A 13,846-nucleotide genomic window follows, 5' to 3' on the forward strand; every position below is an offset into this window, starting at 1 on the left:
AATGTTACACTCGGTGTGTATTTCACGAGGGCTGAGGGATCCCATGAGGCACTGCATGGATGAACATTTTAGGTGAGAAAAATAATAACTTGAGCCCATAAAGTTTCCCCACTGAGGAATGAATGTACCACCCTCACCGTGAGTGGTTACTAGAGCTGGCAAGGAAATGGTCCCAGAGCATCCTGGGTTTAACATTGGTGTCCCAGAGGCCCACTGTTTCAGTCAGCACATGGCAGGTGTATTGATCTAGGCCCTCACATGTCACAGAGTTACCCGCTCTCATTATATAATGTGCATGCTTCTCATCTTGTGAGTTGTTCCTGTGTAGCAGCCCCTGAAGCACCATGTGGTGTGTATGGGTGTAACAAGAGAAGCCGCTCAGGTCCCTGCCTTGACATTTGCCATTTGTGAGATTTCTCACTGGTGAGACACAGTCACTGATTATACCCCAGCTGAGGGAGCAGTTGTGATGGGAGGCACCTCACCCCACGGAGAGGAAGAGTTTTGGGGTCCACGGGTTGCTCGGAGATTGAGGGAGCCAGGGATGACTAGGAGCATGGAGAAGACACTGGTGACCAGCGTGCTGTTATAATTGGGACAGCCTGGAAGGGGAAAGAGAGTACGTACAGAGGGTCAGAGTATGATGGGAGATTGAAACATCTGAGGAGCAAAGCGTGACATGTTTCCCCCAGTGTGCCACCTAGATATTCAATTAAACTGAAATGTGGCAAATTCAGAACAGATAAACAAGGAATGCTTTCTTCACTCAATGCCTTATTAGACTCACCAGCCTGGGGTCCCTCTCTCAATGCACTGCTGTGACAAGCTGAAGATCCGCTTCCAGTCCTACACCTCATCCAGCATTCACACAGGCAGGGACACCCCCATCTGCTGTTACATGCAGGCTCTCTGACCAGCCACTGCATGAACCAACAAGAGAAAGGCTACATCCAAAATAACCACCAGCTCTGTAGTGTAGGATCCCAGAGCTGTACCATCCTACACTGGTCTAAACTCTGACCAGCGTGAATTTGTTACCCAGTTCGCCCCCCTCCCCCGCGAATGTGGGGAGGACAATACACACTTGTGGTAACCAAGCTGAGATGTCTCCCTCAGACACATCACTTAAAAGCACACTGAGTTTAGATTAAAAGATAAATCAAGTTTATTAACTACAACAGATAGATTTTAGGTGATTCTATGGGATAGCAAGCAGATCAAAGTAGATTACCTAGCAAATAAACAAAAACACAAACTAAGCTTAACACACTAGTTAGATTGACTATGAATTAGCAGTTTTTCACACTCATTGATGCTACAAGCCGTCTGGCAGATTCTGAAGGCACAAGCTGCATTTTCCTTGCAGCTTGGGTTTCTCAGGTTTCCAAACACAGTCTAGAAATACCTTTAGCCTGAGTCCAGCATTTCCGCCACTTCAGACTTTGTTCCTTGGGTGTTTGCAGGATTCCTCTTGTGTGGGGAGTGAAGAATCACCCATGATGACACTCCCTGCCTTATATAGCTTTAATATATGGCAGGCACCTTAGTTAGTGGGAAAATTACAGACTCCCCAATATGAAGTCCAGAGTGGCATGGCCTCATCACATGCCCTTGTAGAGTCAGACCATCCATTACTTATAAGCTGTCTGGAGTGTTCTCAGGAAGGCTCACCAGGTGGGAGATAGGTTTCTCCTAAGCCTATTGGTTTCCCTAATGACTCATTGCTCTGAATAGGCCCTTCCCAACCAGCTATCTAGACTGAAAGTATCTTGCCTAGTGAGCATTACCCAGGTGTAACTACATTTGAAATACAGATACATAGTCAATATTCGTAACTTCAGATACAAAAATGACACATTCATACAAATAGGATAATCATTTTTAGAATATCATAATTTTTCCAATCACATCTTACCTTACCAGCGTCACATAATATGTATTATAATTATGCTATAATTTTATGATGATAATATCTCTATGTAGAATGTGGGTGCAGTGTTACACAAAGAACAATGGTTCTTTCCACCAGTGAAATGCCTGAAGTTACATAACAACAAGAAGAATGGTTGGAAACAAAACCGAGTGAAGGTTGTGACATCCAGGTTGCAGTTCTGTGGCTTGCCAGGGCAAAGAGACCCTGAGACCCGCCCATATGCACCCGAGGCTAGGAAAGATCCTAGGGCTGGCCTTGGACCAATAATCACAACAAAAACATTAATTTCTGCAGCGCTACTCACCTGTCTATGTACCTGCCGTTCCCCATCCCTCCTACCCCCAAGAACACCCAACACTCTGTGTACATGCAGCTCCCTGCCCCCAACGACCCCAGTTCTGCTCACCTGTCCCTGTAAGCCCCCTGCCTCTCCCCGCAACCCTCAGTGCTGCCTGTTCTCTCTGTACACCTCCTGCCTTACCCACACAACCCCTGGAACTGCCCATATATCCATGTACACCTCACTCCCTGTCCCCAGAACCCCCAGTGCTGGCCACTTGTCCATGTAGGTCCCCCACTCCCACAACTTCCAGCCCTGCCACACAGTGACACCCCTCATCCAGGACCAAAACCAGGTGCCAGACCCCACAGAAATACCTCCTCAATCTAGATTAAAGTCAGTGTGTGCCTGCATCATGGAAAACGGGGAGATCAGCCTGAATTGCCTTTTTGGAGGAGAAGGGAAGCTCAGCAGCAGCTAAACCTGTTCATGGAAGCAGAGAGGGACAGACCTGGGGGGACCTGAAGATTAAAAGGAGCCAGCTTGAGTAACTCTTCCTCAAAACAACACAAAGCTTGAATATACTGCATCCCGTTAGAAACTCAGACACACCTTCCTGAGGCTGAATTTTCATTGTGATAATTCCTGACATTACCATGAGTCTGTAGTGGGGTTGCTCACAAGCATTTATTTATTATTCTATTAATCTATTATTTAGACTTCTAGCATTTGTATGTAAGCCCTTAAAATGCTGTCTGCCATTAACTGATGTAATTGAATGGGATTCTTTTTTCATTTGACTGTTTCTCATCAGATTCTGCCCATATTTTATCATCTTCCATCCTCTCCTCTGTACCAGGACATAGAGAATCTCCATTAATAGATGTTTGTACTCTCTCCTTGAAACTGATTGGGAACTATTAACATCTGTTTGTCAGGGTTTTACATAGAATATCCCCAAGGTTTCACTCTGTGAAATGCTTTCGGAAAAGTCCTGAAAAGACAGAACTCTGGCCTGGGCCCCAGCAAAGCTGAGGTGCAGGACAAGGGGGACCATGAGAGAGTTATACAGAATATTACCTCAGAGTCACCACTCCGGTACAGTAGCCCAGCACAGCATCAAGCTGAGATGGACAGTGGATGGTCCAAGTGCTATGAAAATTCACCAAGCTCTGCTCTAATGATGCAGGATCTGACTCACTGGCACAAAATCCCTGCTGAGGGTCTCAGATCCTGGGGTGCTTCTCCAGGTCTCTCCGATGCTTTAACAGGTGTTTCTTTGCTTGTGAGGGGTAAAACATGGAGCAAGACATTTGGGCTCCCTCAGCGGTGGCTCTACCTAAGCTGAACAAGGTGGATTGTGTCCTATGGGGGAAGCCTTTGTTGCTAGCAGGGGTTTAGGTATAATGTGGCAATGACGCTTCCCCCAGTTCTGGCCTGCAACAGCCCCTGTTCCACATTTTCATCTGCCTGCTCGGCACATGTGTGGCCACTATGTATGGGATTGTGGGTTTGGCTGGGGTTCATGGTTAGGTTCCCAGTGCTAGGAGCAAGACACACAGGCATGAAGGTGGCAGTTGAGGAGGGATTTGATGCTTTGTTGTGATTTGGATGCTCTGCTGAGGTTCTGAGCCAGGCTCATCCCAGACACTGATTCCAAGTTCTGAAGAGCAAGACTCCAACTGGGCCCATCTGATGTCCATCAGTGAGCTGGTCTGATTTTCAGGAAGTTGCATCTTCTCTGTCACAGTCCCAACCTATAAATTCTTTAGCACTTCCCTTTGCAAAGGGACTTTCCCCATCGTGAGCCAAATAGAACAGGTGCAGCATTGTACCTTGACTGATATAGATATTCAGGCCTGTCTGTAAAGGCCTATACTCTAAGAATTTTGGTGTATTCTTATCACTTGGCTAGTTCTAGAGGTACAAAAGAAAGAATCAAAATCACTGTCTGCCGGTGTAAGGGCCTTCTCTCACTGTGACAGTCTGAGGCCCTGTGCTTAGGCTAAGGCCTTTGGCTAAGCAGCAGAGGCAGCCATAAGCTGGGAAGTGACCGGTCACCTCCTCACATTCCAACCTAGTCACATTGAAAGAAGGTGCTATTAGGCTGTTAGGATACAATCCTGTCCTGATAATGCCGATCGCCTCCAGAGAAAGGGAAGTGCCTAGAAGATGTAAAAGGAAACTTAGTTTGATAGCATCCTGTCTGGCAAGAACTCACTTATCAATAGCTGGGATGTGAAATCCTCACTTCTGTATTGTTTTGTCATTATAGTTCCCACTTTGCTATTGTTTGTCTGTATAATCTCTGTCTGGTTCTGTGATTGTTCCTGTCTGCTGTATAATTAATTTTGCTGGGTGTAAACTAATTAAGGTGGTGGGATATAATTGGTTACATAATCATGTTAGGATTGGTTAGTTAAATTTCAGGAAAATGATTGGTTAAGGTATAGCTAAGCAGAACTCAAGTTTTACTATATAGTCTGCAGTCAATCAGGAAGTGAGGGGGTGGGTGTGTGGGTGGGGGAAATGGGAACAGGGAATGGGGGTGGGGAAATTGGAATCATGTTTTGCTAAAGGGGGAAATGGGAACAGGGAATGGGGGTAAGGAAATTGGAATCATGTTTTGCTAAGGGCAGGAATGGGAACAGGGACACAGGAGTAAGGCTCTGTGGTGTCAGAGCTGGGAAGGGGGACACTAAGGAAGGAAACTGGAATCATGCTTGCTGGAAGTTCACCCCAATAAACATCAAATTGTTTGCACCTTTGGACTTCGGGTATTGTTGCTCTCTGTTCATGCGAGAAGGACCAGGGAAGTAAGTGGGTGAAGGAATAAGCCCCCTAACACCACTATTTATATAATTACTGCATTTGGCCTTCAATGTTTTGCAGACACCCTGAGACAATTGCTGTGCCCCTATGCATCCTAACAGGATGTTACCAGGGAAGTCCAGCGATGATCAGTGAAACAGTGACCTTGTGAACTATTCCACTGCTAAAGATGACAGGGGAGGGGGAGTTTGTACAATGAAGATGTTCACAAGCTACTGCAAGTCCCACAGACAGGCAGGAGAGTTCAGAGACCTCAGAGGCCAGCCAGCATCTGATCCCTCTCAAGCATCTGGTGCTGTTCATTGTCCAAGACAGGCTCCTGAGGTAGACGGACTCTGATCTGATCCACTAAGGCAGGGTTATTAAGTGAACATTTATAAAACCCTTTGAAGGTGGAAGTGCTCTCTGCAGGTCGGTATCTTGTGTATTAAGCCGTTACAATCCCTATCCCATTGAGCCCAATTTCAACCGGTGCCTTAGAGGTGAAAAACTGAAAATAGCATCACCAGCCCTGAGAGAGACCAAATCCATCTCGGGGGATACAATATTAAACTCTTACACAAATCCTATTGAATAGTTAAATAAAATTAATATCTCACAAAAATGTCTGATACAGATAAATACCCAGGTGGCAACTAATGAGAGGAAGATGAACATTCACTGAGGCAGATTCTCTGTGGAGATCAGGAAACCCTGTGGGGATTAGGGGATTTATAAATACCTCACACCCAAAAAGTCCTAAACGAGTTGTCTGAGGAGAATCTGCCCTGCTGATGTCAACTTTCAATAATTAATGGAACACCAGGGATATCGTAGCATACCAATAAAGAGCTAATGTTATGCCAGTACTCAAAAAGGGATGACTTGGGTATTACATGTCGGTGAGCTTGACATCAGTCCGGGGCATAATAATAGATAATCTGATAGAGGATTTAGTTAATAAAGAAATAAAGGGTGGAACTACAATTCATGCCAATGAACAAGAGCTGATGGAAAATATGACATGCCAAACAGGCATGATTTCTTTTTTTAGGTGATAACAAATTTGGTTGATAAAGGGAACTGGGGAGATTGAATAGACTTAAACAATTGCAAATTATTATGTGGCCTTGGGTAAATCACTTTATCACTGTGTGGCGCAGTCCGTCCATGACGTGGGGATAACACTGCCTAGCAACTTAGCTAAAGATCTTCTACAAGTAGTGATCAAAATCATCATGCAGAGCACACCTTAGATTCAGTTTCACTGTCCAGCTTCAGTCCCTGGGCAATGCCAGCTTCAGCCTCTGGGTGCCCTCTAGTTCCAGATAAGGTGCTGTGTATGTGTGTGAATAGCTGGCTAATGGAAGGTGTGTCGTTTATCTTCCTACCTGTGAAATACCAACACCACTCCAGCCTCTCCCCAGCACTCTGACTTCCCAGCTAACGTAGGGGCTGATCCTTCCACGTTTATCAGCTGTTGTCCTCCTAGCTTCAAAGCTGATCCCTTGCCCTTCCACCGAGTCCTGGCTCAAGGAAAAGGGTTCCCATTGCAGGGACCCTGCCTCCTTCCAGCCCCCAGCCAGGAGGAAGAAAAGGGAACTGAAAGCTAAAGAAAGAAGCCACACAATGGTCTATTCCTTCAGGACTTTGTAGCCAAGCTTTAGGGCCCACAAGTCGTATGATGCACAATCTTGCCCACATGCCACACAGCCCTGCTCCCAACCCTCAGCTGCTTTTGTGTGGTTTCCTGGCTTCCCTCTCATCTCCTGATTGGCCTGTCTGCCCCAGTGCTGCATCCTCGCTACAATTATTGCAGGCTCCTTGTTAGACTGCAGCAGCTCTCGACTCAGCTCCTGAGCAGAGGGAGCCCAGCTGGGGTTGGGGAGGGAGGTGGAGATGACCAGAGAGTGATAGGGGAAGGAGAGGAGAGGAGCTAGGAGCAGGGTCAGGGACTTGGGGAAAGAGGTGTAGAAAGGAACGGGGCCTAGAGGTAAGAGGTGGAGCAGGGGTTGCACTTCAGGGGAATAGGTGGGTCAGGGAGAGGGACTTTGGGGAAAGAGTTGATGCAGGTGGGATGGCCTTGGGGGAAGAGGCTGGGTCAGGGGTGTGGCCTCAAGGGTCATTGTGGATAATTCTCTGAAAACATCCACTCAATATGCAGCGGCAGTCAAAAAATCTAATAGAATGTTGGGAATCATTAGGATAGGGATAGAAAATAAGACAGAAAGTTTCATATTGCCTCTATATAAATCCTTGGTATGCCCATATCTTGAATACTCCATACAGATCTGGTTGCCCCATCTCAATAAAGATATATTGGAATTGGAAAAGGTTCAGAAAAGGGCCACAAAATGATTAGGGGTATGGAACAGCTTCCATATGAAGAGAGATTAATAAGATTGGGACATTTCAGTTTGGAAAAGAGACGAATAAGGGAAGATAGGATTGAGCTCTATAAAATCATGACTGGTGTGGATAAAGTAAATAAGGTAGTGTTATTTAATCTTTCTCATCACACAAGAACTAGGGGTCACCAAACAAAATTCATAGGCAGCAGGGTTAAAGCAAACAAAAGGAACTATTTCTTCACACAATGCACAGTCAACCTGTGGAACTCGTTGGCAGAGGATATTGTAAAGGTCAAGACTATAACCAGGTTAAAAAAAAGAACTGGATAAATTCATGGAGGATCAATGGCCAGGATGGGCAACGTTTGTGTCCCTATCCTCTGTTTGCCAGAAGCTGGGAATGAGCGACAGGGAATGGATCACTTGATGATTCCCTGTTCTGTTCATTCCTTCTGGGGCACTTGGAATTGGCCATGATCGGAAGACAGCATACTAGCCTAGATGGACCTTTGATCTGACCTAGTAAGGCCGTTCTTATGTGCTTAGGGGTCCAGTGACCGGCAATTAAAAAACTGGAACCCAATGAGTTCTACATAGACCGATTCCCCAGTGTGGCATGCTGACACAGCACAGTAAGGTCAGGAAAGGCTTTAATGTCTCTTTGACTTAATCCTCACACCTTCTTGTCAACTGTCTAAATGGACCATCTTGATTATCACTACAAAAGTTTTTTTTCTCCTTCTGATAATAGCTCATCTTAACTAATTAGCCTCTCACAGTTTGTATGACAACTTCCAACTTATCTGTATGTGTATATATATATATATATCTATATCTTTTTACTATATGTTCCAGTCTATGCATCCGATAAAGTGGGCTGTAGCCCACAAAAGCTTATGCTCTAATAAATTTCTTAGTCTCTAAGGTGCCACAAGTACTCCTGTTCTTTTTGTGGATACAGACTAACACGGCTGCTACTCTGAAACATTTGACTGTCCAGTAAGTGATTTGGGGAAGAGGGCCCAGCACCATGTCACCAGCCAGCTCTGCATGAGCTCGGACTTACAGCCAGAGCAACAGGAGAAAACTTTAGGTCCCTTTATGAGTAACGACATGGAGCAGCCTGTCCCGGATCTGCTTGGTCCTCACCCCGTAGATGATGGGGTTTAGCATGGGGGGCACCAGGAGGTACATGTTGGCCATGAGAACGTGGAAATGCAGGGCCACATTGTGTCCATACCGGTGGTTGAGAGAGGAGAAGAGAGATGAGATGTAAAAGGTAAAGATGGCACAGAGGTGGGAGCCGCAGGTCCCAAAAGCCTTGAGCCGAGCGTCCTTTGTGGGGAGGCTGAAGATGCTCCTGAGGATCTGGATATAAGACAGGAAGATAAAAATTATATCCATACCCTTCACACAGAATAGCACAAAGAGGCCGTAGTAATTACTGACGTGGGTGTCTGCACAGGCCAACTTCACCACGGCCATGTGCTCACAGTGCGTGTGGGGGATAATGTTGGTTCTGCAATATGGCCATTGCCTCGCCAGGAAGAGATAGGGCAATATGAACATGCCACCACGCAACACCATAGCCAGGCTGATCTTGGCCACCACAGGGTTTGTAAGGGTGGTAGAATGTCTCAGGGGATCGCAGATGGCCACGTAGCGATCAAAAGCCATGGCCACGAACATCCCAGACTCCACCACTAAGAAGCAGTGAATGAAGTACATCTGGGTGAGGCAGGCACTGAAATCTATCTCCCTGGAATTAAACCAGAAGACACTCAGTGTTTTGGGCAGGATGGATGTAGACAGCACCAGGTCGGTGACGGCCAGCATGCAGAGGAAATAGTACATGGGCCCATGGAGGCTCGGCTCCCTCTTCACGATGAACAGGATGGTGACGTTCCCTAAGATGGCTATGACGTACATGGTGCAGAAGGGGATGGAGATCCAGACATGGGCTGCCTCCAGGCCAGGAATGCCCAGCAGGATGAAGGTGGAGGGGTTGGTGAAGTTGGTTGTGTTGGAATCTGGCATGAAGTAGAGGAGAAGGTGTGTAACTCTGAGGCAGAATGGTGTCTCCTGCATGTACCGTATGTTTCCCTGGCTTTCTGTATATGCCCAAGGTTCCAGGATGATGGCAGCAGTACAAATGCCTGGTTGGAGAGACAATTTTAATATAAGACACTACATGCATTAATGGAGGCTGTTCTCATGGGTGAAGCAGATTGGTCGCCCTTCACACACTGAAAAATGACATTTTCATTGTTCAGATAAATGAATTATGAACAACTGACCCTACTAATGCCAATTCCATATTTGATGGTGCTTCATGCTTCTATAATTCCTACACTTGAGCGTGTGGAAAACCTTAACATGCAGCAGCAGGAAACACACGAGTGAATACTGGTTATCCATCATTAACATAAAAACAAAAATGTCCATACAGGATCAGGCCAAAGGTCCATCTAGCTCAGTATCCTGTCTTTTGACAGTGGCCAATCCCAGGTGCCCCACAGGGAATGAACAAAACACATAATCATCAAGTGATCCTTCCTCTGTCACCCATTCCCAGCTTCTGGCAAACAGAGGATCGGGACATCATTGCTGCCTAATAGCCATTGATGGACCTATACTCCATAAAATTATCTAATTCTTTTTTGCACCCTGTTATAGCATTGACCATCCTCTGGAAAGGAGTTCCCGATGTTGACTGTCTGTTGTGTTAAAAAAATAGCTCCTTATGTTTGTTTTAAACCTGCTGCCTATTAATTTCATTTGGTGACCCCTAGTACTTGTATTATGAGGAGTAAATAACACTTCCTTAATTACTTTATACCAGTCATGATTTTATAGACCTCTATCATATCCCCCTTTAGCTTTCTCTTTTCCAAGCTAAAATGTCAGAGTCTTATTAATCTCTCCCCATAGGCAGCTGTTCCATACCCCTAATCCTTTTTTGTTGCTCTTTTCTGTACCTTTTCCAATTCCAATATATCTTAAGTGGTAACAGCTAATTTAGATCCCATCATTTTATATGTATAGCTGAGATTATGTTTTCCAATGTGCTTTACTTTGCATTTATCAACACTGAATTTCATCTGCCATTTTGGTGCCCAGTTACCCAGTTTTGAGAGATCCTTTTGTAGCTCTTCACAGTCTGCCTGGGACTTAACTGTCTTGAGTAGTTTTGTATCATCTGCAAATTTTGCCACCAGACTGTTTACCCCATTTTCGAGATCATTTATGAATATGTTGAATAGGACTAGGCCCAGTGCAGACCTCTGAGGGACACCACTAATTACCTCTCTCCAGTATGAAAACTGACCATTTATTCCTACCCTTTGCTTCCTACTTTTTAACCAGATACCAATCCATGAGAGGACCTTCCCTCTTATGCCATGACAGCTTACTTTGCTTAAGAGCCTTTAGTCAGGGAGCTTTTTAAGGTTCCTTCCCCACTCTGAACTTTAGGGTACAGATGTGGGGACCTGCATGGAAGAACCCCTAAGCTTATTTTTACCAGCTGAGGTTAAAAACTTCCCCAAGGTACAAATTTTGCCTTGTCCCTGAACCATATGCTGCCACTACCAAGTGTTTTAAACAAAGAACAGGTAAAGAACCCGCTTGGAGACGTCTTCCCCCAAAATATCCCCCCAAGCCCTACACCCCCTTTGCTGGGGAAGGCTTCATAAGAATCCTTACTAATTTGTACAGGTGAACACAGACCCAAATCCTTGGAAATAAGAACAATGAAAAATCAATCAGGTTCTTAAAAGAATTATTTTAATTAAAGAAAAGGTAAAAGAATCACCTCTGTAAAATCAGGATGGCAAATACCTTACAGGGTAATCAGATTCAAAACATAGAGAATCCCTCTAGGCAAAACCTTAAGTTACAAAAAGATACAAAAGCAGGAATATACATTCCATTCAGCACAGCTTATTTTATCAGCCATTAAACAAAAGGAAATCAAACGCATTTTTAGCTAGATTACTTACTAACTGAATAGGAGTTGCAAGGCTGCATTCCTGATCTGTTCCCGGAAAAAGCATCACACAGACAGACCAAACCCTTTGTTTCCCCCGCTTCAGATTTGAAAGTATTTTGTCCCCTTATTTTGGGTCAGGTGCCAGTGAGGTTATCTTAGCTTCTTCACCCTTTACAGGTGAAAGGGTTTTGCCTCTGGCCAGGAGGGATTTTATAGCACTGTATACAGAAAGGTGGTTACCCTTCCCTTTATATTTATGACATGCCCCCCCAAATTACAAAGATAGGGTGAAATACTGACTGTGATATCTTTTTGGAGCTCTAGGAGAAAACAGAGTTAATAAGAAACGTGCATCTCTAAATATACTCCTAATTGTATAAAGACTAACAATATTTTCCACATCTTAACGATGATTTTAACCAGTTGATTTTGGGAAACTTTTATGGGAGAATGCATCAGCCACTTTGTTAGAAGCTCCTGAGATGTGTTGGATGTCGAAATCAAAATCTTGGAGAGCTAAACTCCACCAAATAAGTTTTTTGTTATTTTCTGTGGCGGTATGAAGCCACTATAGCGCAGCACAGTCGGTTTGCAGGTGGAAACGCCATCCCCAAACATATGGGCGTAGCTTTTCCAGAGCAAAGACAATGGCGTAACATTCTTTTTCACTGACTGACCAGTTGCTTTCCCTCTCAGACAGTTTTTTGCTGAGAAACACTACAGGGAGGAATTCTTGATCCAGTCCTTCCTGCATTAAAACTACTCCCACACCATGCTCAGATGCATCGGTGGTTACTAGGAACGGTTTGTCAAAGTTTGGGGCCCTTAGCACAAGGTTAGACATGAGTGTCGCTTTAAGCTGGTTAAAGGCCCTCTGACACTTTTTAGTTTACTGAACTGCATTTAGCTGGGCTTTTTTGGTTCGGTCTGTCTGTGGGGCGGTGATTTGGCTGTATTGCGATACAAATCACCTTTAATAAGCGGCCAAGCCGAAGAAGAATTGGACCTGTTTCTTTAACTTTGGGACAGGCCACTTTTGGATAGCATTCACTTTGGCCTGTAGGGGGTTGATAGTTCCTTGACCCACCTGGTGTCCAAGGTAAGTCACTTTGTTTAGGCCTATTTGACACTTCTTAGCCTTAACAGTTAGTCCTGCCTCCCTTAGGTACTCGAAGACTTTTTGTAGATGTTGTAGGTGTTTTGCCCAGGAATCCAAAAATATGGCCACATTGTTAAGGTAGGCGACTGCATATTCTTTCAACCCTGATAGGAGACCATTTACAAGTTTTTGGAAGTGGTGGGTGCATTCTGCAGCCCGAAAGGGAGAACATTAAATTTATAGAGCCCGACATGTATGATGAAGGATGATTGGTGGATTTATCGAGCGGTACCTGCCAGTACCCCTTGGTTAAGTCCAAGGTAGAGATGAACTGGGCCCGTCCCAGTTTCTCCAATAGTTTATCTATGTGTGGCATTGGATAATTGTTTGGGTAAGTTACAGCATTTAGCTTAGGGAAGTCCATGCAAAAACGAATTTCCCCATCTGTTTTGGAAAATAGAACCACTGGAGATGCCTAGGCACTGCAGGGAGGGAGGGAGGTTACCCCCATCTGTAACATATCCTGAATCTCCCGTTCTATAGCCGTTTTAGCTTCAGGAAACACCCGGTAAGGTAGGGCTGTAATTGGGTGAGCATTACCTGTGTCAATGGTGTGGTATGCCCGTTCAGTGAGTCCTGGGGTGGCTGAGAATGTCGGCGCATAGCTAGTGCACAGCTTCTTGATCTGCTGTCACTGCATACGCCCAAGGGTCACGGAGAGGTTCACCTCTTCCACACCACCAGCACTTTTCCCTTCGTAGTAGACACCTTCAGGCCACTCAGCATCATCTCCTCCCTGCGCTGTAAACTGACAAACCTTTAATTCTTTGGAATAAAAGGGCTTTAGAGAATTAATATGGTACACCTTAGGCTTTTGGTTTGAGGTGGGGAATTCTATGAGATAATTAACAGCTCCCAGGTGCTCTTGGACCGTCAATGACCCTTCCCACGACGCTTTCATTGTATGGGCCTGGAGCGCCTTCAAGACCATGACCTGCTCCCCTACTTTGAAGGAACATTCTTTGGCAAGTTTATTATACCATGCTTTTTGTTCTTTTTGTGCTTCCTTTAGGTTTTTTTTTAGCAAGGGCTAAAGAGGTTCGGAGGGTGTTTTGTAGGTTGGTTACAAAGTCCAGAATGTTAGTTCCTGGAGAAGGTGTAAACCCCTCCCATTGCTGCTTCATCAACCGTAATGGCCCCTTAACCTCACGGCCATATACAAGTTCAAATGGTGAAAATCCTTAACTGGGATGTGGTACAGCTCTGTAGGCAAAGAGCAACTGCTGCAACACTAGGTCCCAATCATTGGAGTGCTCAGTTATGAATCTATGTATTATGGCCCCCAAAGTTCCATTAAACTTTTCCATCATGCCATTTGTTT

The 13,846-nt window shown here is 45.1% G+C and overlaps 1 protein-coding gene across 1 annotated transcript; it reads right to left on the bottom strand.

Annotated features, from left to right (window-relative positions):
• Window positions 1-8,464: 8,464 nt before the first annotated feature.
• LOC141978103 (olfactory receptor 52R1-like) lies at window positions 8,465-9,463 on the bottom strand. The gene has a single exon (XM_074939991.1). The coding sequence runs from the start codon at window positions 9,461-9,463 to the stop codon at window positions 8,465-8,467; it is 999 nt and encodes a 332-aa protein (XP_074796092.1).
• Between the last annotated feature and the right edge of the window lie 4,383 nt (window positions 9,464-13,846).

The sequence above is a fragment of the Natator depressus genome, chromosome 1 (assembly GCF_965152275.1).
Source record: "Natator depressus isolate rNatDep1 chromosome 1, rNatDep2.hap1, whole genome shotgun sequence".
In the NCBI taxonomy this organism is placed as follows: Eukaryota; Metazoa; Chordata; order Testudines; family Cheloniidae; genus Natator; species Natator depressus.